Source organism: Lycium ferocissimum, chromosome 3 (assembly GCF_029784015.1).
Source record: "Lycium ferocissimum isolate CSIRO_LF1 chromosome 3, AGI_CSIRO_Lferr_CH_V1, whole genome shotgun sequence".
NCBI classification, from domain to species: Eukaryota; Viridiplantae; Streptophyta; class Magnoliopsida; order Solanales; family Solanaceae; genus Lycium; species Lycium ferocissimum.
In genome coordinates, this window is record NC_081344.1 from 6,589,711 (window position 1) to 6,616,268 (window position 26,558).

The window sequence follows — 26,558 nt, forward strand, 5'->3', positions numbered from 1 at the left end:
AATTATGAAAATCACTTATGAAGACTGACAATCGAGGAAAAAAATTTCGTATTTGGACATTGGTTAATGTGCATCTTATTGTGTGTGTATCATGATGAATTTTGTTACTCCGACCAAGACATTTCTATAGTTCTTTGTCTGATAACGTGTTTGTGTACGTACACATACGATTTAAGCATTTCACATTGTCATAATGTTGTCATAATGTGCTGAAGTAACGGAGACAGAAAAGGTTATATAAGTTGCCTAATAACGTGTATATATACATGTCATGTCACAGAACCAAAGCTTGACGTTAGCAGTTTATTTATATATCAAACGGAAAGCAACAAATATACCCCTCGTTATATTTTGGCTTCAAATATACTCCTGCCGTTATATTATTGGCTCAAATATTGCCACCTCATCACCCCTAACTCATTTTACTCCTCCCCTTTTCCATCACTAAAAATTTGCACCCCCTCCACCACCATTGTCATCATTATTTATCATTTTAGAACTATCTTTTTATTCCAACCATGAGGAGCTGGAAGTTCAGTTGACACAACTTCATTTTTCTCTAACTGAATTCGTCATTTCCCACCTAATCAAAATTTCCAAAAAAAAAAAAAAAAAAAAGAGCTAACCAACTAACTCTAAAATGGGTACACAATATCTCCTACTATAAATTTGGAACTAAAAGTTCTTTAAATATAATTTTTTAATCTTTTTTTTTTTTTCTGGGTACATCTGTTATTATTTTTTCTTACTCTTACCATTTCTTGGAGTTTGGGTATGCAAATCTAGTCCAAAAGTACAACGAATTATTTTGGAGGATTTGACGTGTTGTATGACATTTTTGGCATTGGCTGCATATGAAAAGCAAACTCTTGTTATTGGTTTTGGGTTGCAGATGGTGGTGATGGGCTAAAGGTTTCTGCAACTTTTGCTGCCATTGCTAATGAACTAATTGGAAGTGTTCCTTGGATATGAATTTATAAAAGGACTGGAAATGAAAAAGAAAGTGAAAGATAATATAGCCGGAAGAGGTTAGAGTAAATAGTGGAGAATCTGGTAGGATGGTGACAATGTTGGTGGAGGGGTGAAGATTTTTAGTGGCGGAAGAGGGGAGGAGTAACATGGGTTCGGGGTGATGAGGTGGCAATGCCCCGTGGCATACACCTCATCAAATGTCACTGTCACATAGGAAAAGATATCCAAGGTGGACAACTTTAACGGAAAAAGGGTATATTTGAGCCAATAGTATAATGGCAGGGGTATATTTGGATTCAAAGTATAACGAGGGGTATATTTAGCCCTTTTCCAATAGTCCATGGGTATATTTGGCCCTTTTCCGTATATCAAATTATCAATAACATAAATTCATAATCGATGGAAAAAAAAATCATAATCACGTAGTTAATAAGTTCGGAGTCAGGGGCGCAACGGGATTCAATCAATCGAACCCCTTCCCAGATAAATTACATGACTATATATAAATGTCAAAATTATTTTTTGTATATGTAGTAGATGCTATATCCTCTTAGTTTCGTCAATTGTTTACCTTTTTTATATTTTAATCATTTAGTGAAAATTTGGCCACCACTACTAGTGATTCATTTTACATCTATCCTCTTATTAGTAAACAGTATAGTGTGAGTGTCACCGAGTAGCATCAAAATTAAGGTTTTCCTTAAGATAAAATAAAGTAATAGGAAGTTTATTGTGTAAACAATATATAGTGTGAGTGTCACTGAATAGCATCAAAATTAATTTTCCTTAAGATAAAATAAAGTAATAGAAAGTTTATTATGTAAACAATATATAGTGTGAGTGTCACTGTGTCACTAATATGATCTTTCATTTTGGATAAATCACATTAATCGTTTGGAGTCTATACAAATTTTGCATTTCAACTATGTAATGATGCATCAACTGTCCCCGTCCTCATACTTTGAAAGTTATGAAATATCATATGTCATTTTACTGTTTGCTAATCCATCATGTTGCGGTCATTTTCACGTGTTTGAAGAATTTCAAAAAACTTATTTCCTTCGATAAATCATTACTCTTAAAAATTGAGTGTATGATCATTTTTCCTCGTAAGGTCGAAGTGATATATACGAAATAAATTATTCATATCAAATATTTCATCTCGTATTATTGATGTTTTTAGTACTAAAAATGGTTGATAATTTTTCATTTTGGAGAAATCGCATAAATCGTTTGGAGTCTATACAAAATTTACATTTCCACTAATTAAGAAAACACCAATGTCCAAGTCGTCGGAGTTATGAGTATCATATGTTATTTTTTTGCTTTGCTAATCTATCCTTTTTTGTTTTTGTAAAAGACCAATTAGACACCAAACATCTAATTAGCATAATACTTCATTGAGTAAATTTAACCAAGTTGATCATTTATGTTTCTTGTTGGAAATTCATGGAAAAAACATATGGCCGTACATAATATGTTGTTAGATATGTTAATTAAGTGGTCATATGTTAAGCTTATTGACAATTAAATAATATGCAAATGATTTCATAGGCAGCTTTCATAATTAGAGTGCAAGAACACATTACGTAGATAATTTAAAAATTAAGCGATTTCCTCATCGAACTTTGTTAAATAACAAAGAGTAAGGGAAAAACGTAATTGTTATTGGGACTTAGGAAAAAGCTGAGCATTAAGCAAAAACTGATGTCCAAAGACAAAATATGCTTAAAGTAAGCAATTTATATATTATTGGCACCACTATATATAATTTAATTAAGATAGTTTATTTATTATTTTATGCGAGATAGAGTTTTGAGTAAAAGTATTAGTACAACACAAAGGCAAGAACATCTAAATACAAAATTATTTTTAGAACAGTAAATTTTATTAAGACTTCTCTTCTTTAGATCTTGCTCAATGAATTCAAGAGTAGTTTAGTATGTGATTCTATCCTCAGACAAAAAAATTGGATAATCTTTGACCAAAATCCCAACTACACTCATTACCCCCTGGACAAATTTTTTCGGTAAAAAATTGACTGAAAATGACAACCCTCAATTATTAGAGTTACCCCCTCATTTTTTATTAATTTCTCCTCTCCATCCATCTACTCTTCTTCTTCTTCAAAAAAAAGAAAAAAACCTTTCAATTTTCCATACTCCATTTTTAGTATAGATCAGTACCCAATTCTCCTTCATCTTCATCATCATTTATTGTCATCATCATCATCATCATCATCTTCTTCTTCTTCTTCTTCTTCTTCATTAGGAGTTGAAAAAAAAAAAAAAAATCACACCAACTTCCTCAGTGAAAGGAAGCTTCCTAACACCAAATAGAACAAAGCTCATCCATTAATTTGATCAAACAATCAAGAATTTAAAGAAACCCACTTGTTCTTCATAGCTTTCTCCAAAATTCCTAGCATGGAGTTTAATTTTCTCCCCAATTCAACTCAAAGAATTAAAACAACTCCAACCAAGCAACAAGTAGCAACTCCAAACAAACAACTTCCAATCAGTTTAACAAGATTAGATTTTCGTTTTTTTTTTTTCAAAATTTGATTTGGGAAAACGGTGATTATAAGAATAATCACTATCCTAGCTCTAAATTTATAATGGGTATTATTTTGACAAAAAAAATGGAGATGGATATTAAATAGGGTGAAGAAGAAGATGAAGTAACCTAAAAATGAAGAGGAATTTAAATTTACCTATGTGGCGAGTCTAGTTGGCGCTCAAAAAGATATCTTTGTTTTTAAAGGCTATAACGCGCCAACGAGCGATCATACGCTCTTATCCACATCGAAAAAGAATTTTAATACAAAAAATTTGTCCGGGGGGGTAATAGGACCAACGCAAATAGTTGGGATTTTAATTGAAACGTTGGGGTATTTTGAGTATTATCTCAAAAAAATTGACTGAAAAGAGAAAGAGTTACATACTTCTTGTAATACCCAGAGTCTCAGATCATATTTATTGTGATATCTAAAATATTCAAAAAAAAAAAAATGTTTAGCTCCAAATATTACCTTTGAAGCGTACATATTAAAGAAAAGGCTTTGTAAAATAATTCCGGTTAATAAATAATCTTTGTGTGATTTGTCCTTTAAGAGTAGATATTTCATATTACATAAGAAAAACAAAAGGTCAAATAAATCGACAAATCCTCAAACTTAGCATGAAATTTTATTGTGGCACCTTATCTTAACCAAGTTCCTTTTGAGCTAGTAAAAAAAAAAAATGTAGAACGTATGTAACATACGCACAGTTATGACATACAAAAATTACATAGCTTTTGATTTTAGCTAATTAAAAAAAAGTTTTTGTGCTAAAAAAATACTACTATTTTCAGATCTCCTTTTACCTGTCCGCCGGACCTGTTGCCGACGTCCCTGCTACTCCATATACCGTGTCTACATTTATGAAAAGAAGTTCAATTTTAGGTATAACCCTAACACGTCTTCACACACAAAGAAGATGTGTGGAATATGCATTATGCCTAGGACCGGGCATAAAACACCGAAAATCGAATTATGATCTGAACTGGAAATTTCGTTAATTTAATATTCGGGAGGTAAATTTCGGAATCGCGTCATTCTATTTTGGTTTCGATACAATATATTAGTACCATTCCGTATTTTCGGTAATATACTGTATATCAATTTATTTGTGGAATAAAGGCCAATTATAACACATATATCAACAGGCCCATCAGTAAGCCCAAAGAGAAAGTTCAAACATAAACATTTTTTTGCGCGGAGTGCCTTGTCTTTTTTAAGGTTTAAATTTTGCCCCTCTCATATTTGTGTTCTTTAAATTATATCATATCTTTGGTCTTTAATTTTTGCCCTTCGCATTGCAACTTTGAGCTTTCGCGCCGAAATAATGAGGTTCTGAGTTCGAACCCCCGCTCAAGCATAAATTAAAAAAAAAATCGCAAGACAAGGTTTGGGTCGCGTGTATGCCAGCATACTTTTGTTAAGGAATTACACATTTTATGCGGACCAAGATACTCATGCCTTCTCGCGGACTTGGCATAAGTATGCGGTCCGGCATAACTTTGATAATTCCTTCACAAAGTTATGCGGGGGGGCATACTTTTAATGGGCAAACTTTTATCTGGACCGATAACTTTGTGAAGGAATTATCAAAGTTATGCCGGACCCCGGCATACTTATGCCAAGTATGCGGTCCGGATAACTTTGGTAATTCCTTCACAAAGTTATGTCGGTGGGGGCATACTTTTAATGGACAAACTTTTATCCGGATCCGATAAATTTTTGAATGAATTATCAAAGTTATCCGGACCGTATACTTATGCCAAGTCCGCCCGTAAGGCATAAGTATGTCGGGTCCGGCATAACTTTGGTAATTCCTTCACAAGTGTATGCCGTTGGGGGCATAGCGAAATTTAAACTTGCCTTGCGAATTTTTTTTAAAATTTTGATTGCGCGTGGGTTCGAACCTGGAACCTATGGGTTTTAGCCGAAGGGCAAAATTTAAAGATTTCAAATATGAGGAGCAAAATTTAAAGACCACCCCAAACGAAGGGCAATTCTGCGAATTGCCCAAACATAAACAACCCAATTCATTTTTTTGCACGGATTGTTCTTCAAAGGCGCCGGTCTTTAATTTTTGTCCTTCGCTTAAAAAGTGGCCGAAAATACCTCGAAATTCTAGGTTCAAATCCCTGCTCAATAAAAAAATAAAAAATCACAAGGCAAGGCTTCGCGAAATGTCTACCTTATAAAATTCTGCGTTAAGGCATTTTTTTTAATTGTTTTTTTTTTTACTCTGATGGAATTCGACAAAAGTTAGGCTTAAACTTTTGCCCGAATAGGCCTAATTTTGCAATAAAATTCTGCCTTACGATTTTTTCTTTACTGAGCCTGAGTTCAAACCCAGAACCTTGGAATATTTTAAGTGAGTGGTAAAAATTAAAGACAGACAATTTGAGGGGCAAAAAATAAAGACCACCCCCGAATAAGAACAATCGTGCAAATTTCCCATATGCCTAGTCCATATTACCGTATATGAGTGACTCAAAACATAGGCATTAGAAGTTATTAGTTCAAACTTCAAAGAGTTTAGTTGCTTGTGATGTATTGTTTATCCCAGTGACTATACTAATTAGGGGTGTCCATGGTTCGGTTTGGTCGGTTTTTTGTAAAAATTTATACCATATAAATTTTTTGGTTACTCTACTATATATAAACAAAATCAAACTTTTGAAAACCGTCCCAATGAGGTCGGTTTTTCTTCGGTATCGGTACGGTTCGGTTAATTTTCGGTATTTTAAAAAAAATCATCTAATGCAATACAAAAAACAAGGATTAAAAAGTTATGGATGAAACAAACTGAAAACACTACATTATTGATGCTCACAAATACAATGGCATCTATTTATAACTTATAAGGAACACACTACATGATAAATACGTATATTCATTGCTTCTAAACGAATATTAAAGTTATTAAAAACTAGAACTATACAATGGATTGATGGATCTTGTAGGTAGCAAGGTGGCAAACCAACAATTGTATCAGGAAATGATAATTGGTGTTTAAAGATTATTTTTATCATAAGAAATTATTGAAAAGTAGAACTATATAAATTAATTGTCATATAGGTTCTAGTGGCATTGGAGAAAGAGTACTTGTACTAAAAAAATTAGTTGACGAATTTGCAATATGAAGTTATATGTAGTTACTAACATTGCTAATTGGAATAAGAACTTTAAAAATTTAGAAAATATATAAACAAAAAGAAGAGGAGGAGAAACCAGACTTTTTCTTCTTTTGGAGCAGTTGATGATATTATCGTGTAGTAGTGTTTGAGACTTTATGTATTTTGTTTCAATAGGGTCGATGGGTAGGTTTAAGTTTTAGTTATAGTCCTCTCTATTTAAATTCATCCCAAGGACAAAATATCTAAAACTATGTATTATAAATTATGATATATAAAATATATTTCAACATATGTATTTATTCGGTTCGGTATTTTTTCGGTATTTTTTATATAATAAAAAATCCACCCTAATTATTCGGTACGGTTATTGAATTATTTTAAAACCTTCGATTTTATTAAAAAGAACCTAAAAATCGGTTCGGTACGATACGGCTCGGTCGGTTCAATCGGTTTTTGAAAACCCATTGACACCCCTAATACTAATATTATAAAACCGTATCAACAGAGAATAGAAATATGTAGTATCAACCCCCTCTCAAGGAAAAAAGACGAAGACTAACCAATAGAGTTTGCAGACCTTAAGCTTAACTATTTTAGCTTTCATCAATTTGGTATTATCAAATTACCATACCAGTATTTACAGAATCAAAATTTGATTTACCGGTACCTGACCGAACTTTAAAAGTTTAGAATATTTAATATCTACTTTCAATTACGGATTACCGAATTATCAAAAACATACTTTGAAAAACACTCAACGCCCGCCCCTAATTGTTTCATATCAACAATATTATTATATTATTTATGCGTTTAAAATGGCACAAGGCGACACAAGTGGCTCAGAAGGGCTGATTTATTAGAGAAGTCGTTTCGGTATTTTCCATAAAAGAAAAAAGTAAAAAGTAAAAAAGGATACAAAAATAACTCACAATTTCTCACTTCTAACTCCAAAATCGAAGGGTTAAACACACCGTTCCTCACCACAAAAACTCCGATCCAATGACGGCACAATCAAACCGTGAATTTCATGGATCCGAACCGGAACCCGGTGACCCGAACCGGCATAACCCGGTACCGGAATTGACCAGTTCGGTTTCAGCTGAGGTTAAGGTTACTGATAGCGGCAATGGTGTTGTCGTGTATCGAAGGAACAAGAGGTTGAAGACGAACGGCAATTCAAGTGGTAGAATGGTAAATATGGATGTAACAAAGGGTAATTCAGTAATTCCAGCAGAGGTTGATGAAGTCAAGCAAGAGGAATCGAGGATTAGAAGGTTCACACGGTCAGCTTTGGGGAAGGAGTTGGAAATTCCTAACGGCAACTCTCAAGGTGAACATAATAGTATAAGTTTAGTTCTAGTAGATAATACTCCCGTTTCATAATAAGTGAATTTTTAGGCTTTTCAGTTTTAAAAAAAATAAGTGGTGCTTCAGGATTTCAAGAAGACTTTGGGCTGATTCTTTCAATATTACCCTTATTTAAATAGTCACGATTCATTAACTACTTTTTCTTTTTCTAGAAAGTAGTAAAGCTTGATTAGGGGTAAGTTAGTAAAAATACCCTAATTTTCTAGGAGTGACTAGTGCATGAGTCTAAAAAATCACTTATTATGGAACGGAGGGAGTAATAATACTAGAAATTTTTAAAAATATACAGCTTTTGAAAATATTTACGCCATGTAGCTCAATATACAATACTATTATACATCATTATACTGGTTTGGGGGTGGGGGGTGGGGCATTATACATATATGTATCAACCTCGTATAAAGTGTATAAAAGGTGTTTATATTATTTGTTGAAAATCCAGTGTTTATACACAAAGTATAGGCTACGTAGATATTTTCAAAGGTATACATAGAGCGTAATTTTCCATAAGTTTTTAGTTCTACTAGATAATACTAATAACTATAATTTTAGTTCTAGGAGATAATAATAGTATGACACTTTTTAAAAAATATACAGCTTTTGAAAATATTTATGCCACGTAGCCTAGTTTGCAATATTATACAGCATTATACCTGGGGAAAGCATTAGACATAATGTATCAACCTTGTATAAAATGTATAATAGTGTATAATAGGTGTTTATATACACAAATATGATGAAAATCGGGTGTTTGTACACGAAATATGGGGTACATGGCGTATATTTTTCAAAGATAGACAGTGTAATTTTCCATAAGTTTGGGAAATTTTCAAAACTTACAACTTTTGAAAATATTTACACCACCTAGACCAGTATACAATATTATACGGCGTTATACCTGGGGGAAAGCATTATACATAATGTATCAACATTGTATAAAGTGTATAAAAGGTGTTGATACTCAAATATGTTGAAAATCGGGTGTTTATACACTAAGTATGGGCTACGTGGCGTGAATATTTTTTAAAATAGACATAGAGAGTAATTTTCCGTAAGTTTTTAGTTCTAGAAGATAATATTAACTTTAAGTTTAGTCCTAGGAGATGATAACTACTACTCCCTCCGTCCCGATTTATGTGATACTTTTCGCTTTTCGAGAGTCAATTTGACTAAACTTTGAAGCTAAATTGGATTAGATTAACTCAATATTTTAACATTAAAGTTTATATAGTTGAAAACTACATGAAAAGTACTATAAGTTGCAACTTTTCTCATATCAATTTGGTGAAAAGATACATTTTAAAATGTTGGTCAAAGTTCCTGCAGTTTGAATCTCGGGAAGCGAAAAGTGCCACATAAATTGGACAGAGGGAGTATCAGTTTTTATCTTTATGCACGATTGCGCGTGTGTTTTCCTTTAAATATAGTTGCACTTTAGATAATTAGTACATTTTCCTGTGTAGATGAGAGAAGTGGTGTAACCATGTCGGGTACACCTAAGAAGAAACTAGAAATGAAAATGTCGAAGAAGATTTCGATAACGGGAATACCTACAACGGTTAAGGAGCTGTTCGAGACTGGTTTACTGGAAGGCTATCCTGTTTTCTACAGTGGGAAGAAGGTATCCTTCTCTTACAGTGTGGTCTATATTCTGTTTTCCTTTGTATTAGGTGCTCCTTTTATTTTGATTTGAATTGGCCGGGGCTTATAATAGCATTGGTGGTTCCAAGATATTTTGGCTGCTATAGCGCATGCCTGAGATACACCCATAATATCATTTGATATATATATATATAGATTTGATAGGTAACTGAAAGAATTTTATTGAAGTAAAGAGGGGGCCAACTTTAAGAAATATGAATAATATTCGGCTGTTACAAGAAAATAAGATGCCAAATCCTAAGCTTAATTGCACTTTGTATAAAGAAGGAATTTTTTTTAATGATGGAAATATATATTCATATAATATTCTTTGTCATCAATAGTGTATTTAATGTATTAAAATATTTGGTGAAAATCTCTAGAACTATTATTAGTAGTCTTAAAGATTCTATCTCTATAAAGATGGTCAGTTATTTTATTATCAAAAAAGAAGATAGCTGTCATAGAGGGGTAATTTTACAAAGAGCATACTGGTATAATATATGGTTGTTGCTGTTATAGGTAAAAACCTGTTATAGAGAGGTAAAATATAACATAAAAATCAGTTTTGAGACAAACTTGGCTGTTATATAAGGATGTTGTTATAGAGAGGTTTGACTGTATTTGCTAGCAGAACTTTGGCTGATTTTTTATTTTCACTTTACCCGCGACAAGATATTGGAGAATAGCATTAGAGGCAGTTCTAGATTCTCTGTTTTTATATATAGAGTTGCCCCTCAATTATACTAGTTAAAAAAAGAGTTACCTCAGTTATTGAAAATAATCCAATCAGTTCAAAATGTTGAAGCGTCATAAAAGGGCTTACTAATCTCAATAAGTAGTTGTCTGGAAGAACAAAATGAAATATTATTTTATCTTTATGGTCTGATGGAACGGCAATTACTTAAATGTTGTAACACCACAAAAGCTGAGGGGTCAATAGGTAAGTTTTACTAGAATTACTAGAGATGCTAAAATTACTAAAAATGCGTTTGGATAACATTTTTCTTTTGGTTGGATATGGCTTCAACTGTCCCACAGCCCCACAAAGGGGGATAGTGGGTGTGTGCATAAATTTCTAAAAGCAGCATTCAAGCTGTTTTTTTTAATCGGCTCTAAGTTTAAACAAAACATTAATTTGTAACTACATAATGGCTAAAGCTATATCATGTAACTTGCTGTTGATGCTCTTCCAGTTTCTTTTTCTTAAATGCGTATGCATAAATTTCTAAAGACAGCATTCATGCTAGTCTTTTTTTTTGGTTGGCAGCACACATGCTTAATACATAAAATCTTTAATTTTGTAACTACATGATGTCTAATGTAACTTGCTGTTGATTCACTTCCAGTTTCTTTTCCTTAAATGTGCTCATTACTTATCTCCACTTCTTAGTATGACACTTTTAAAATGCTTTGATGGATTCAGTAGTTATGCCTTCCATCTTAAGGTTAATATTGTCTTAATTTTAGGGAATTCCACTCCGAGGAACAATTAAAGATACCGGAATTCTTTGTTCTTGTGATCTGTGCAAGGGAACTAGAGTGAGTATTTAGTTTTTTCTATTTCTCTTGCTTCCCTTTTATCACACTTTACTACTTTGGTCGTCCTAATAAACAGTATCTTACTGTCTGTACTTATCACATTCTGTATCACTTTCATAATGTTAGGTTGTTCCTCCTAGCAAATTTGAGATCCACGCGTGTAATTCATACAGACGTGCATCAGAGTATATCTGCCTGGAAAATGGAAAGAGCCTCCTCGACGTGGTCAAAGAGTGTAGAAAAGGCTCCTTGAAAACGTTAGAAGAAACAATTCAGAGTGTCATCGGTCCATTTCCTGTGAAGAGAAGTCTCATTTGTCGGGATTGCAAGGGTGAGCTTGCTCATGCAAACTTGAATATAGAGACATGTTTTCTTACAAGGGTAATTAAAAGATATGCTTTACTGTTATGGCTAGGGTCTTTTGTTGCAACACTAGCTGGAAAAGATGAACAGCCTTGTGATTCATGCATACTTTCTTTAAGATCAGAAGCCACTCCAACACAGTCGATAAACACTGAAAATGGGTATGTTTTTTTTTTTTAGTCACCTCTTGATCTTATTGCTGCTGTTTGCTCCTTTTTCTTTTGTGCTTTAGTGGAGCCTGCTTCTTAAGATTAGTTGAGCACCAATTTAGGTTTTTAGGATTTAGGCAAAGGCTTAAAAGTTGGGATCCAGGGGCGGAGCAAGAGTTCTAATTACGGGTTAGGCAGAGCCAGTAGCTTTGGCCAAATCTTGTATTTGTGTTTTATGTTAAGAAATCCACTTAATTCGTATTGATAATTTATTCAGAACCCAATAAGTTGCCTTTTCTCGAATCCGGAACCCATAAACTCAAAATATTGGATACACCTCTGTAACAGGATGGGAAGACATGGTATTTAAGATCTACTATGCATCACTATTGTGCTATAGACTAGCATGGTTGGCTTCTTCAGTACTTCCTCCTTCCCATGTTTCTTTGTCAGTAAAACCACATAAAATGTTATGTGAAATGAATCAACAGAGCACAACAGAATTGGTTTAGCAAGTTTTCCCGAAGAACAAAGTGGATCAACAACTTAAACATGGTAGAGTTTTTTTTATGCAAGACTTTGAGAGAAATAATATTGGTTGGGTCAAAGTAATCAGAAATGTCAGCAAACAGTTATTTTAGACAAGTATTAACAATCAGTTATATTGCTTGTAACTAATAAATATCCAAAAATTGTGTTAATAAACCAAGTCTTCATTTATACTTTCGTCAAATAGATTATTCCTAATTCCTTTCGAACAGATGGTTGTCTGACAAATTCGTCGTTTTTCAGTTTGCATACTTGAAAATCTTATCAGTCTTTCTTTTTTGTTATAATAATCATTCTTAATCTTCTTTTTTTTTTTTCTTCTTTCAAATTTAGGGTGTTTGAGCCAGTTCTGAACTTAAATTCCTCCGGAGCTTCAAATTTGTCATCTGTTCCTCTAAAAAGCATTAGAGGAAGGAAAAAGAAAAAGTTGGTATCAATATAGTTAATTGATTCTGCTTGATATTTTTGCTCATTGAACTTTTGCTCAATGGAAGTAAAGTGGGTTCAATAACATGGACTGATGCTATTTTATTTGCATATTAAGGGCCGTTATATTGCATTCAAGTGGACAATCTCCTTCAGTGCATACCCTCTCCGGAAAGAAGTGGAAGACACCAAATAAGTGTGTTAATTCCCTTATTATTTTCTGTTTGATTTTCTTCTTTACGAAGTTAGTGAAAATGTAGTTTTTTATTTGTCATCTCTCGTTTCTGACCTACTTTTATTTGGTCCTTCAAGGTTAACGAAGCCAGTTTTTGCTCCAAAGTCGGATGGAACTGCTACAATGTGCAGTTCATTCAGAAACAGCATGCAGGGAAATATCTCAGAAAAGTTGGTGAATATTACTGAATTTTTCATTAGAGCTTTTTCTATTAAATTACCTCTCAACTCATATGGTGGCTTTTATGTTAAGTCAGATTGTCAAAATCAGTTGCAGTTTTGAAGTATTCTAAAGTTGCTTCGCCCGGTGTCTCAGTGCACTCTAGGACCCAATGGAAAATGACAAAAAGGTTAGTACTTGTCTTCTGTATTATTTATGCTAATTGTGGATTCTTCTGATAACAATGTTGCTTATATTGCTTGGTTCTGTGATATCACTTTGTTCAGGGATCACAAGATGCATAAATTGGTCTTTGAGGAAGGTGGACTGCCTGAAGGAACTGAAGTAGCTTATTATTCTCGTGGAAAGGTTGCTGAGCATCTCCTTTATGACTGTTTAATATAGTAGTTGATCCATCGTATCCAGTGGATTTTTGCTCTGCTTTATTTTGTTGATATGGTTATTTGCTTATTTGTAATTGGCAGAAATTGCTTGTTGGTTATAAGAAGGGATCTGGTATATTCTGTTCTTGCTGCCATACTGAGGTACAACCCCTTGCTTAGGGTCTCCCCAATTGTCCTGCGAGATATTCTGATGGCATTTCATTTTATGGTTAGGTTAGTCCATCTCAGTTTGAAGCTCATGCAGGTTGGGCATCGCGAAAAAAACCGTTAGTCTTCATTGTTCTTTTCATCTCTGTTTCAAAGAATATGTATCATTAGTGACTGTATGTGAGCCTAATTCTGCTAACGCGGTTCTAATGTGGGTGCTTGACTTTGTCAATGTCTGTTGCAGTTATGGGTACATTTACACGTCTAATGGAGTTTCGCTACATGAATTTGCTATATCTCTGTTAAAAGGCCGTAACTCATCGGTTAAAGACAGCGATAACTTGTGCATCATATGCGCAGATGGTGGTAGACTAGTGCTTTGTGATGGATGTCCTAGGGCTTTCCATAAAGGTAAAGTTGGACTTTTCTTGATTGACAGTTTCAATATTTTACAAGATACTTTCTTCTTCTCTTCTTTTTCCCTGGTGAATGATGATTGAGTTCACTATGTTCTATTTGATCATCGATGCATCGGGTTGCTTTCCTTTCTTCCCTTTCTTGGGTTTTCTGAGGTGAGAGTGGTCGTGTTGAAAAGAGGTAAGATAGGACTAAGTGAATAAGAACCTAATTTTCTGTAACTGATTTTGGGGCACATGGGTGAGTTCAGGAAATAGATCGTAATTGTGAATTAATTAACTCCAGTATTAGTTGAATATTAATACTTTAAGTCGAATTCTATTTTCAATCTGTTATGTACATTTATGTGAGACTGTTAAAAAGTTGGGGTTCTATCTATGTAAAAAAAAATCTATGTCGATGCTTCCGTTGATAAGAACACAAGGCAGTTATATGCTTGTGGCTATTTTTTATTCTGATGCTCATTTATTTGTATGTAGTTACCCTAGTAGCAGCAGACTTGACTTAAGAAATAGCTTCTTCACTTCGAAATTTCTACTCGGTATAGCTCTTCATCAGCTGGCCATTACATTTTTAATGAGGAATCTAGACTGAATTTCGATATTGTACTTGTTTATGATTGAGGTTGCAGCCATATAGTGTTATGGAAACTATTTCTAGCTTTCTTAGAGAAGTCCTAGAGAATACAAATGCATAAAAGCTCGGAAATTAACGCAGAGTTAGTTCATTAATTAGTCAAAACTCGGAAATCCTCAGATGACCAATCACCTGCACTTCGAGCCCCCCCCCCCCCCCCCCCCGAAAAAAAAAAAAAAAAACCCCAAACCAAAAAAAGAAAAAAAAAAGAATCATAGCTGGAATAAGGATTAGTTAGGTGACATCCAAGGGGACCCATATTGTTATATACGAAATTACTTCTTTCTTTTAAGCCCTTGTTTGATTAGCGGGGGAGCAAACCTTGGAGACTAGGGTTCAAATACCATTGGATACTAAAATCGCTAGGTGACTTGGTATCTGTATTCATGGGAGGTAGTAGGTACCTGGATTAGTTGGACACTACTGTGATAAAAAACATAAAACAATCAAGGATTTGCTTGGTGGACTGAGTTTATTGACTGGCAATGAGCCTGTACATAACATTTTATTATTCTAACTGGACCCTTTAAATGAGAATTAGTATAGTTTCCGAACCTGTCAAATGGGAAGATGTCAAAACATGCTGAACCAGCACCTAGTTGGTTAACTTGCACTTAATAAAATCTTGTACCTTCATCTTCTATAGTTAGTCCAGCTTTCATTAGCTGGGTTCAGCTCTGTAAGTTATTAAATATTGCTCCCTCTGTCTTAATTTTTGTGGGGTGTTTGACTGAGCACAAAGTTTAAGATACTAAAGAAGGCTTAACCAAATATATGCAAAGTTTATAACCTTCCTTATTCTTTCCCCGTAATTCATGTCAAAAAATATATGCAAAGTACCAAAAGTATATAGAATGAGTGGTGATAAGAATTCCACATGCCTGTCATTTTTAAGTGAGTGGTGGAAGTCTTTTCATTAGGGGTAAAATGAAGGATGCAAAGATTAAGTAGTTTCTAGAAAGAGAAAGGTCTCAATTCTTTTTTGGGACATACTAAAAAGGGAAGTGTCACATAAAACGGGACAGGTGCAACAGAAGGAATACGACAAATAAGCCAGAGGATGACCATGCCTCCTTGGGCTTGGTGTCCAGGCAACACAAAAAACTGTAGCTGTGTGCAACTCTTTTTCTTCCCCCCTCCCTTCATTTATCCATGTCTTTAAAATTAGTTCTTTTAGAGCATATAGTGGACTTGGCTTTGCTGTTTATGCAATAAGAGTTGAACCTTCTATTAAAGCTATGCACCACTATGAAATGGGTCTGAAAGATCATTAGCTTCTACAGTTTCAAAAAAAAGATCATTAGCTTCTTTCAAGTTTCTTCTAGACTGATTTTATATAATTCACCAACTTTGGTATGAATGATGTATAGCCATCAATGTGTTTTGAGCTACACTACACTTTGCAAGGGTAATTTGAAATTTTGGCTTTTGTTCTACTTGCTATCACGTTTTAGACCATTTAATCGATGTTGGCATGTTGCTTGCTGGTGCTGGTCATGATATCATGTTTCATCTATAAGCATTTGATGTGTGATTCCAATGGTCTATGCAGAGTGTGCATCATTATCAACTATCCCTCGTGGTAAATGGTACTGCAAGTATTGTGAAAGCCTGTTACAGAAGGAGAAGTTTGCGGAGCACAATGCGAATGCCTTAGCAGCCGGCAGGGTCTCCGGTATTGATCCCATAGAGCAAATAACAAAACGTTGCATTCGTATTGTGAAGAGCGCAGAAGAGGCAGAATTTATTGCATGTGTTTTATGCAGGTAGTTTTTTTGTCTGGCTAAAAGCACATCGTGGTTGAGCATCTTAGCTTTGTTAGTTTGATCCAGCATGTCGTTTCTTTTCTGTCTACAGAGCTTATGACTTTAGCAAGTCCGGTTTTGGTCCACGGACTGTCATCCTTTGCGACCAGGTCTTTCCTCTGCATTCTTTATATCTGTCTCTTATTCTGCTAACTATATGAACTTGAAATACTTTATCCGTTATTTGTTTTTCAGTGTGAGAAAGAGTATCATGTTGGCTGCTTGAAGAAAAGCAAGATAGCAGATTTAAAGGTTTGCATTTTAAGATTATTTCATGAATAGGTTCTTTTCGTTGTCCGATATACATGCATTTGTTTTCTATTATTTTCGGGTTTTTTTTTTGTTTGGTTGTTTTTGTGTGTGGGGGTGGGGGGGGGGTGTTGGTGCTGGTTTGGCATTAAATGTTAATGCTTCTTGCATCACAGGAATTGCCTAAAGGAAAATGGTTCTGTAGTATGAATTGCAAGAGTATCTATTCTGCACTGCAAAATTTGCTAAACTCAGGAGAAGAGAGGTTGCCTGATTCTTGTTTGGATGCAATAAGGGTGAAGGAAAACGGTTTGGTTGCTGTTGATGAACTTGATGTTAGATGGAGACTTCTGAGTGGCAGAATTTCCTCTCGTGAAACCAGAAGGCTACTGGCAGAAGCTGTTTCTATCTTCCATGTAAGCATTAGCCCTGGTATCATTTATTTCAATGCTTGATCAATTGACATTAGCTATGATATATAGGTACTTTAGAACAACAAAAGCTTGCTCTCCACTTTATATTATGGGGGTGGGGTTGGCGGGCAAATATGTATCTCATGCTTTTTTTTTTTTTTTTTTGGTGTCACTGCCTTTTTGTCATTCTGTGACTGGTTCTGTGAATGGTATGAACATATTCAGAGTTGTTTCTGTTGCGCATCCAGAATCGTTAATGCGGGAAACATGTCATGATGTTGTATCTGTATATCATTTAAATTTGCCGTTCTGGTACTTCCTATTTCATTGAACCAGCTTTTTATAGATGATTTAATATTTAATTGATGTAATTGGTTATTTCTTTCGTTTTACCCTTATCAATGAGATGGCATTCATTACATATATTTTCGCAATTTCCTTTGGAAGTGTCTTTCAAGAATTTCTAGATTATATCTTTCATTGCATGTGTCAGTTTTAAGGAAAAATGTTAGCATCAATTCTTTCATTGTTGACTTTCAGGATGGTTTCGATCCTATTGTTGATTCAGTAACTGGACGTGACTTCATTCCGTCTATGGTCTATGGGTAGGCTCTATTCTCCTTGTTATGCAGAGTTATTTTTTCCATTTAGTTTCATGATTGATCTAATCATAGAGGCGCTCTTCCTCACCTTCTCTTACCTCCTGCAGAAGGAATATTAGGGGCCAAGACTTTGGAGGCATGTATTGCGCTATATTAACTGTAAAGTAAGTAGTGCGGTATGTTCATTTAAAGATTTTGATAGTTGAAGCCTATTATGATTAAATAACTTACGAAGTTCTTTGGCTGATAAATGCAGCTCAACAGTAGTATCAGCAGGGATCCTCCGGATTTTTGGCCAGGATATGGCAGAACTCCCTCTTGTGGCAACCCGTGTTGGCAGCAAAGGCAAGGTATAGCAACGTTTTATGTTTTTATGTTATTTTATGTTTTGTTGCTTAGCAAATTTCTTGCAGTACTTCATTGGGTTAGCTAGAATTACGTCTTGCAAAGCCAGTTAATCACGGGTCAAATTCAGAAGGTATTGCCTTATGTTTATATGCATTTAGGCTTTTTGTTAGAAGATTTGCATAACTCAATGAAAAGAATATCAGCTGCCCGACAGGAAGCAGACAATTTTTATTGGGTGGCCGTTTATAACCAACTTTTTGAATAACTTGAATGAGTGTTAGATGGTCTTTCTATCTTTTTGGGTTGCATGTCCAAGGCAAGCATTTTCTGGCCACTGCTAGAATGTCACATTTGATCATTGGCCTGTTCTTTTAGCTTTTTCCTTTTTTTTTTTTTTTTTTGTGGATCAGATATTCCATTTTATTTCTTAAACTTTAAACTGATCTATAGAATAAGAAACGAGGATTTGACAAAGGTATCAACGGTTTTGTAGAAGCTAATATAGTAATGCTCTGCTAAAGATTCATTGAGACTAAACCTGGTTAACACCCCACTTTATCCATATGCAGCAAAGGTGAATATTAGTTGGCATATTTGTGAACTCTAATGATTCTGTATAACTATTATGGCATCTGCTTAGTCTCATGTTAGGGCAGTTTTTAATTAGGATTGTATCTTATGAAAGATATTTGAATGTTTACAGGGATACTTTAAGTTGCTGTTCTCCTGCATAGAAAAATTGCTTGCATTTTTGGGTGTGAGACGCTTTGTACTCCCAGCTGCTGTTGAAGCTATGTCGATATGGACTGAGAAATTTGGATTCAAGGAGTTAACACCAGATCAGGTATGCATGTGCCCATGCATTTTGCTGCTGCATCGTATTTGTCTCTTTGAATGCTAAGCTGCTTGTATTCTTTGCAGCTTATCAACTACAGAAAAACCTGTTGGCAAATGATTAGTTTTAAAGGCACATCTATGCTGGAAAAAATGGTTCCTAAATGTAGAATCATTCAGCAGGGGGAAGCTGCTGAAACTGATGTTCCAGATGAGTAGCTTGACACAGATAATAGAAGTTCAATCCCATTTGTAGATCCATTTTTTATATTACATGTATAGGATATCTTATTTATCAGAAGAGGGAAAGTAGTAGCAATTATAAATGAGTTGTAGAGGATCAGAGGGGTAAAAAGGTTCTACAGCTCGAGCATATCTCGAGTTTCTTTGTCTAACATTCTCCGAAATGTCATATCAGAGATGATGTAAAAGCATATCAGTAACAAGCATGACAACGAACCTTAATATCAAGAACGGAGCTTTCAATCATTTTTTTCCTGTAAAACTACTTTTTTCGAGTTTATTTTTTGTATTCACGACCAACAAGGTTTTGAGTATCCAAAACTGAAAATGCTAATCTGAACATCAGCCGTTCATTTTTTTTTGGTTCCCGGTTCGGTACCTGCATTGGGGCCTGATTAGATTCGGGTTCATGCTGGGAAGTCCCGGATTGGGGTTGTAAATGGTGGATAAGCCAGGACCATCCTCGGAGATTCCGTCCGTCCTTTATCTGTGAAATATGTATAAGAATGAGAAGTACATAGTGAACGATCTTGATTCTGGCTTTGAAGTAAGATTTTGTATACGGACACGATTTAAGTCAATAAGTGCAGAATAGTAATGCCGTTTTAGTGCCTATGCGGTTCAACATTATGCGGAGTTAGTCAACAACAACAACATACCCACTATAATCCCACTAGGTGGGGTCTGGAAAGGGTAGAGTGTAGGTAGATTTTACTCCTACCTTATGAAGGTAGAGAGCCTGTTTCCGATAGATCCTTGGCTCAAGACGATGACAGTAATTGTGGGTCACTCGCTGCTCGTCTCTGGCGATTAACTTATCCAGAGCAGTCTAATGATTCGCCTGTCTTTCATTACTTGGAACTTTCGTAATGACTGTACGGAGCTCTTTTACCTGTAAAGATTGCTTCCTATGATACAATTTCAACAAGTTGCATCATACTTGCAATGTCGGATGATGTTAACATCTCTACTAAACGTTGAGGCTTCTTGACCATTTCAACAAGTTGCATCACACACTTACAATGTAGTGCGTTAACATCTCACACTTTACTGTGTAAATATCTTTTTATACCATCAGCAGATAGGACTTAGTATTAGTCTTAGTTTAGGGGTCTCGGTACTAAACTCGAACTTATTAACTAGGTTGCATGGACTCTTCACTTTAGATACTGCACTCGTGTCGGATACTCCAAAAATATACTATTTTTGGAGAATCCAACAAGCACCCTTTGACATTTTTGAAGAGTTCGAGCAACATAGCTTATTAACACTCTCTCATCTATTTTTCCTTCAAATATTCCATTGACGTGGTCACTGAAATTTCAACTCGGCAAAGACGTACATCATCTGACACTTCTGTTGCCCTTTTAACCAAAAGAACACAAAGAAACAAAAGAAAATTCTCAAAGATTTTCTCTGATTGTCTCATATGAGGTTCATTCGGGGGCGGAGGCACAATGCATGTTAAATCCAATAATTTTGGCTCAAATCTTGTATTTTAAGTTGAAAAATTCATTTTATATGTAAAAATTATTTACTCAGAACTCAATAAGAAAAATAAATTATGATTCGGCACTCATAAACTAAAATTTTTCGGCACTTATAAACTAAAATTTTTGGCTCTGCCTCTAGGTTCATCTGATCCATTTTATATCATGATTGTGACTAAGTTCATAAGCCTTCAAATTAATGTTTATATATCTCTTAAAATTATCAGAATTTTCGAGTTATATGATGGATGTGGATTTCTTTTAGACATTCTATGGGGTTACGACCTAATTAATACTTTCAATGCTCATATATATAAGGTTTTGAATTAATATTATATATCTTAAATGCTAATCAGACTCAATATTTCTTCCTCAAGGGCCTTGAAATTATGTATTCGAGAAAGGGAAACCTTATATAGTTTTGATTGATAAACAGAACTAAAGAATGTTTAGGCGAAAAAACAAAAAGAAAAAAAGAAGATCATTCAAGTTAAAACCCCAAACTCCTTACGTCCTGCAAAAGCAATGTCGCTGTACTTCAAGCAAAATAAGATTACAATGACAAATGAAGAAGCTTCATTTTTTCCCCCCAAAAAAAAAAAAAACAAGAAGCTTCTTAAGTATTCTAAATTGCTATCAATACTAAGCGTTGCAACAAATGTTAACCAAAATATATACGTAAATTATTTTCATTTTCTTCATTCATGTCCATCCACCGGCCAAGGGCCAACCCTTCAATCTGAAAAAGTCAAAATCTGCCGGATAAGCACGCATCATGAATTCATACCTAATTAGTTTCCTTATAAAAAAATAACTTTTATATATATATTGGAAGTATATATGTTTTTTCTTTACATAATTAATTATTATAACACGTTGTAAGAGGTAAACTTTCTTATTTAATAGGTTAATAATTAATAATATCACTCTTTATGAATCGTTACTTATACACAGTGACGTACAAAGTCAGAATTTTCATTAAGAGAATTCAAAATAATGAATAAATAAACACACGGAGAAAGAGAAAGTAGAAACAACAGGATTTAACATGTAGTATATATACATGAAGGAAATATTTTGACCTATTTAGGCAGTGTAATTTTTCGATGATGAACGGGTGTCAATTGACTTCCCTTAGACAAAGGTGGCTCCTTCACTACTTATAATTATATTTTAAGTAATCTAATAGTGCAAAATCCTTTTAATACACTATTTAAACTCAATTAGAAAAGGTAATTGAATTAAATTCCTTCTCCTTACATAGTTTCTTGGCGTGTCCATTATCTAATCTCCACTTTTTTCTTCTGCCCCATATCTTAACTTCCACCATGATCTTCCCCCCTTCTTTCATCTTTTTCTTCAACACTAAAATTTTATTGTCATGAATCTTGATGGACATCAACGTAACAAGGGTTGTGGTGCAATGATAAGTACTCCTTAATTCATACTTAATCGTTCAGAGTCTTGAATATGGAGTCACCTTTATTAGAGAGCGCTTTATATATCCTCCAAGAGGCGCAATTTCCGACGCGAGCTCAAATTATGTCGGGCTCAATCCGGATATCGGACATTGGATGGAAAATAAAAAATAAAAATATAATGATGATTAATGACCCTTCGTCCACACTTTTCTTACCTCCTACGTCAACAAAAAAAATGACCATGCTTCCATTATATCCCACATGTTCATGACTATTCTTTACTATTTAAAGACATCATAAAAATAGTACAAGCAAAACAACATCAAATCAAAATATACCTAAACTATGAACACTACTACAAGGACCATTTTGTTTTGGTTCATAACCTTTACCGTTGCACTTTCTTCCATCATTCTTCCTCTCTATTCCACTAATTACCACTCTCCCACGAATAGTCCTATTGAAACTACTAGCTTTTCACTTGCTAATTTGCTGAAAAGGGTAATTGAAAAAAGTGGTATACAAGATTTCTTTTCCATCTTTGAAGAAATAACAAGATTGCATAGTTCTAAATGTGACTATTCCAAATGGAACTCAAAGCTTGTATCAGTATATGGAGTTTCTCATGTTTTGACTGTGGATTTAAATGGTTGTGGAAATTTCAGCAGTATACAAAAGGCTGTGGATGCTGTTCCTGATGATAGTTCTACCAAAAGGCTTATTCTAGTTGATTCAGGCACATACAAGTAATCTTCTTCTTTTTTGTTTATTTTTCCTTGTTAGACTATATTTTTAATTAGGAGTTTAACTCATAATATACATTGATATTCTAAATAATTATCAGGTCAATTTCATTTGTTGTAGCAGGTAACCTGTCTTATTTTTTAGATCCCACTTCTTAAGGAGAAATTAATTGTAGTTATGATCTTTTGAAATACCAGTTGTATAGCGTAAAAAAATCTTTGCACCGTTAGTCGAATGTAGTCTTCGGGCTATGGTTGGTCTGAACCCAGTATGTTCGGGCAGAGTATGAAAACATATGTAAAACCTATTAATCAAAATATTAACATATATTAGATTTAAACACATAATTTTAAGAGTGCAATGAATTTAGTGATATGAATCTTAAATGTTGAACTTCTTATGTAAATTTAAATCATGGAGCCACCTCTGAACACTTTCGGTGCATATGAGTTGAACTTCATTTTGAGTTTGTAAGGAAATTCAACTATAACTTATAAACGCTGACAATAAAAAGAATCTTACACTAGAGGTGGAGCTAGGATTTTAAGTTTAATGGTTCTTGATTTGCGAAATCATAAACAGCTTTTAGTTCCGCCCTAACTTACACTATCAATGTATGTGTAGTTTAACCTGTCGTGATAGAAAACTTGCTTTATTTTTTAGGTTACAATTAACTCATTTTTCATGAACAATTATTACCAGCGTCAATATTGAATTTACAGAATCAATATATAGATTTTAACTCTTTGAGTTAAAATTTTCATTAATTGGAATTTCATGCTATTCTGGCAGGGAGAAAGTGGTGATAAACTCTAGCAAGACAAATTTAATAATAGAAGGTCAAGGTTACCTTAGTACTGCTATAGCATGGAATGATACTGCAAATTCTACTGGTGGAACTGTAAATAGCTTTACTGTTGCTATTTATGCTTCCAATTTCATAGCCTACAATATCAGCTTCCAGGTACACCACCTATATATCTTTCTTTTTTCATAATCTGATCAATCATACATATAATTCGAATTTTCTCATATATACCAATTAATTAGGACTAAGTTTTCAGTCATATTATTACGTTCACCTTAGGTCCAATATCTGCTACTACAATAAAAAAAAGAATTAACTATAAAATTTGTCGCTAAATAGCCCGGAGTCTTAGGGGTCGTTTGATTCAAAATTAGGTTATCTTGGGATTATAATCCTGGGATTGTAAGTCTCCGGTATGTAATCTCACCTTTTATATGAGATAAATAATTCCATAATTGTGGTATAAATTTATCCTGATTGTAGCTAATATCCAACCAAACACATGATAGACTTAATCCCAAATTCATACTGAGATAACCCACTTAATCCCTCCAACTAAACGATCTTCTAGTCTTGTTAGAGATTTATATGCCAACAGAAAATGTAAAAGAACTTCTAGTATAGGGACACTGATTTTTTATAATGTTGAACTGGAACTGCAAAAATTCATATATCCCTCCGAACTTACTAGGTATTTAGTTATAATATATTAACAATCTATTTTTTTTTTTTTTTTTTGATGATATTAAGAACACAGCTCCACCGGCTTCACCAGGTGAGGTTGGAGCACAAGCAGTGGCTCTAAGAGTAACTGGAGATGAAGTTGCATTTTATGGTTGTGGATTTTATGGAGCACAAGACACTCTTAATGATGATCGAGGCAGACATTACTTTAAAGAATGCTTCGTTCAAGGATCCATTGATTTTATCTTTGGAAGTGGTAGATCACTCTATGAGGTACATTGGTTTAGAATTTTTCTATTGTGCATATAATTGGCTGGTCACACTTTTGGTGTATATAACTTAAATCCATTTAGTTTTTAGTTTCGAACGAACTTACAGTAAATATGATTGTCCACATGCGGTGCTATAATATTGTGTACGGGTCAGACTAACCCAATAGCCTTTACTTAGACCATGTATTTGTGTTAGGATCTTCACACAAATAGCTGGCCGAATTTTTCGGTTTACTTGCTAGAAAACTAGCCATATTGATCTAGGTAAGTGGTGATAACGGAAAGGCTTTTAAGCCCAAGGGGTGGTAAGCGAGGTAGATACGTAAGATAAAATGGTATCTACTAGTAAAGGGAAAATAGAATTGCGCTCACTTAACGGGTATGCATAGGTTATACACTAATTATACACGATTATACACATATTATACATATAGTATATACATCTGCTGGTTATGTTTTGTTTAAACGGTTGAGCGAGCAACTATTTAGATTAATTCTTCAATTTGGTTTAATTGTGAGTTCCTAAAAGTGAGCTATGAGTTTGAATAACAAATTCAAAATCTATAAACTTCAAATCCTGACTTCATCTCTGATACATCACAGGATTGCAAGATAAATTCGATAGCAAAAGAAGAAAAAAATGGAGTAGGAGGATCCATTACAGCACAAGGAAGAAATTCCAAAAATGAAAATTCTGGATTTTCATTTGTGAATTGTGCTATTGGTGGCAGTGGTAAAATATGGCTGGGCCGAGCATGGGGAGCATATGCTACTGTTATTTTCTCCAAGACTTACATGTCAGATGTGGTTTCTTCAGATGGCTGGAATGATTGGAGAGATTCAACAAAAGATCAGTCAGTAATTAATTATATCCTAGCTAACCTCTATAATTTTTCATATTCCCTACTGGAGAATTTGTTAATTAAATTATAAAATGATCAGTAGTAAAACTGCTTTAAGAATACGGACAACTTATAAAATCATACTTCCTCAGTTATAATTTATGTGACATAGTTTGATTTGGAACAAAACTTGAAAAAATAAGGAAGATTTTTGAAATATAAGGATTTAAAATATTCTAATATTTATGTGACTATAAAACTTTTGAAACTTGTGAGTCATAACATTTGTCTCATTAAGTGTAAAATGAAAAGTTCAAAGTTGATATACTTTCAAATATTGAAATATGTCATTCTTTTTTAAATAAAAAATGATTGTAGACATAACTTAATTCCTATCGTGTAAAACATCACGTAATTTGTTTAAACTTAACAAGCTCAACAGGTAGTAAACTAATAATAATATCATGCTTTTGCAGGACAGTATTGTTTGGAGAATACGAGTGCTTTGGACCTGGAGCCAACTACACAGATAGGGTACCCTATGGAAAGCAGTTGAAGCAAAATGAGGCAGCTCAGTACATTGACATCTCATTTATAGATGGAGAACAGTGGCTTCTTAATGGAAGATCAGACACTTGATTTTTGGGATTCACTAACATATATAGAACGAAGATAAACATTGTTTATGTTGTATAAATATGTAACGACAAAGATATGCTTGTACTGTATATCATCTTTAACAGTTATTTTTCTCGGATACTAAAATTATTAATTTCCGAGTAAGATATATACATTATTCAGACTTTGTCATTTATATGTATACAGGTTATATCCTTGCTTTTTGGCAAGTTTTCTCTTTCAGACATGTAAAAACCAAAGTTTAGAAGAAATGTTACCATTTACCGATTTATAATTAATTAGTTGTTTCTTCTTTTTGATATAATTGTAAGGAGCAAGTGAAATATTAGTTTCTGATTAATAGAAGTTTGGTTTGGGAAAACAAGAGTAAGTTACTCTTAAGATTCTGATGATATAGCTCAGTTACAAATACATTTATTTTTGGCCAAGAAATAGCATATTCTTATACGTATTATTTCACGTAAC

At 34.0% G+C, this 26,558-nt stretch overlaps 2 protein-coding genes across 4 annotated transcripts; both read left to right on the plus strand.

Moving 5' to 3' along the window:
- Positions 1–7,530: 7,530 nt before the first annotated feature.
- Positions 7,531–19,439, plus strand: LOC132049482 (uncharacterized). 2 transcript variants are annotated; one of them, XM_059440306.1, is made up of 22 exons: positions 7,531–7,993; positions 9,495–9,652; positions 11,143–11,214; positions 11,341–11,545; positions 11,630–11,738; positions 12,609–12,701; positions 12,820–12,897; positions 13,014–13,106; positions 13,193–13,285; positions 13,383–13,464; positions 13,581–13,640; positions 13,713–13,765; positions 13,891–14,057; positions 16,252–16,465; positions 16,557–16,614; positions 16,700–16,756; positions 16,930–17,169; positions 17,707–17,771; positions 17,876–17,932; positions 18,025–18,118; positions 18,820–18,960; positions 19,038–19,439. In XM_059440306.1, exons 1-22 carry the CDS (start codon positions 7,663–7,665, stop codon positions 19,167–19,169), a joined length of 2,652 nt encoding a protein of 883 aa, XP_059296289.1. In that variant the 5' UTR covers positions 7,531–7,662; the 3' UTR covers positions 19,170–19,439. The 2 variants fall into 2 exon arrangements, with proteins under 2 accessions (XP_059296289.1, XP_059296290.1); XM_059440307.1 differs by lacking the exon at positions 12,609–12,701.
- Positions 19,440–22,401: 2,962 nt separating this feature from the next.
- LOC132049484 (probable pectinesterase 15) lies at positions 22,402–26,315 on the plus strand. Of its 2 annotated transcripts, none has more exons than XM_059440312.1 (5): positions 22,402–22,850; positions 23,641–23,812; positions 24,407–24,613; positions 25,216–25,470; positions 25,931–26,315. In XM_059440312.1, exons 1-5 carry the CDS (start codon positions 22,450–22,452, stop codon positions 25,985–25,987), a joined length of 1,092 nt encoding a protein of 363 aa, XP_059296295.1. In that variant the 5' UTR covers positions 22,402–22,449; the 3' UTR covers positions 25,988–26,315. The 2 variants fall into 2 exon arrangements, with proteins under 2 accessions (XP_059296295.1, XP_059296294.1); XM_059440311.1 differs by having other exon boundaries at positions 22,405–22,850; positions 25,216–25,466.
- Positions 26,316–26,558: the final 243 nt, after the last annotated feature.

Bases quoted from the DNA above. Each gene is read 5' to 3' on its own strand.
- LOC132049484 (XM_059440311.1), top strand. From the start codon at position 22,450: ATGAACACTACTACAAGGACCATTTTGTTTTGGTTCATAACCTTTACC. The intron at 22,851-23,640 runs GTAATCTTCTTC...CTATTCTGGCAG, and splicing joins GTTGATTCAGGCACATACAA to GGAGAAAGTGGTGATAAACT. The intron at 25,467-25,930 runs GTCAGTAATTAA...ATGCTTTTGCAG, and splicing joins AGAGATTCAACAAAAGATCA to GACAGTATTGTTTGGAGAAT.
- LOC132049482 (XM_059440306.1), top strand. From the start codon at position 7,663: ATGACGGCACAATCAAACCGTGAATTTCATGGATCCGAACCGGAACCC. The intron at 9,653-11,142 runs GTATCCTTCTCT...TCTTAATTTTAG, and splicing joins TTTTCTACAGTGGGAAGAAG to GGAATTCCACTCCGAGGAAC. The intron at 16,757-16,929 runs GTTTGCATTTTA...CTTGCATCACAG, and splicing joins GCAAGATAGCAGATTTAAAG to GAATTGCCTAAAGGAAAATG.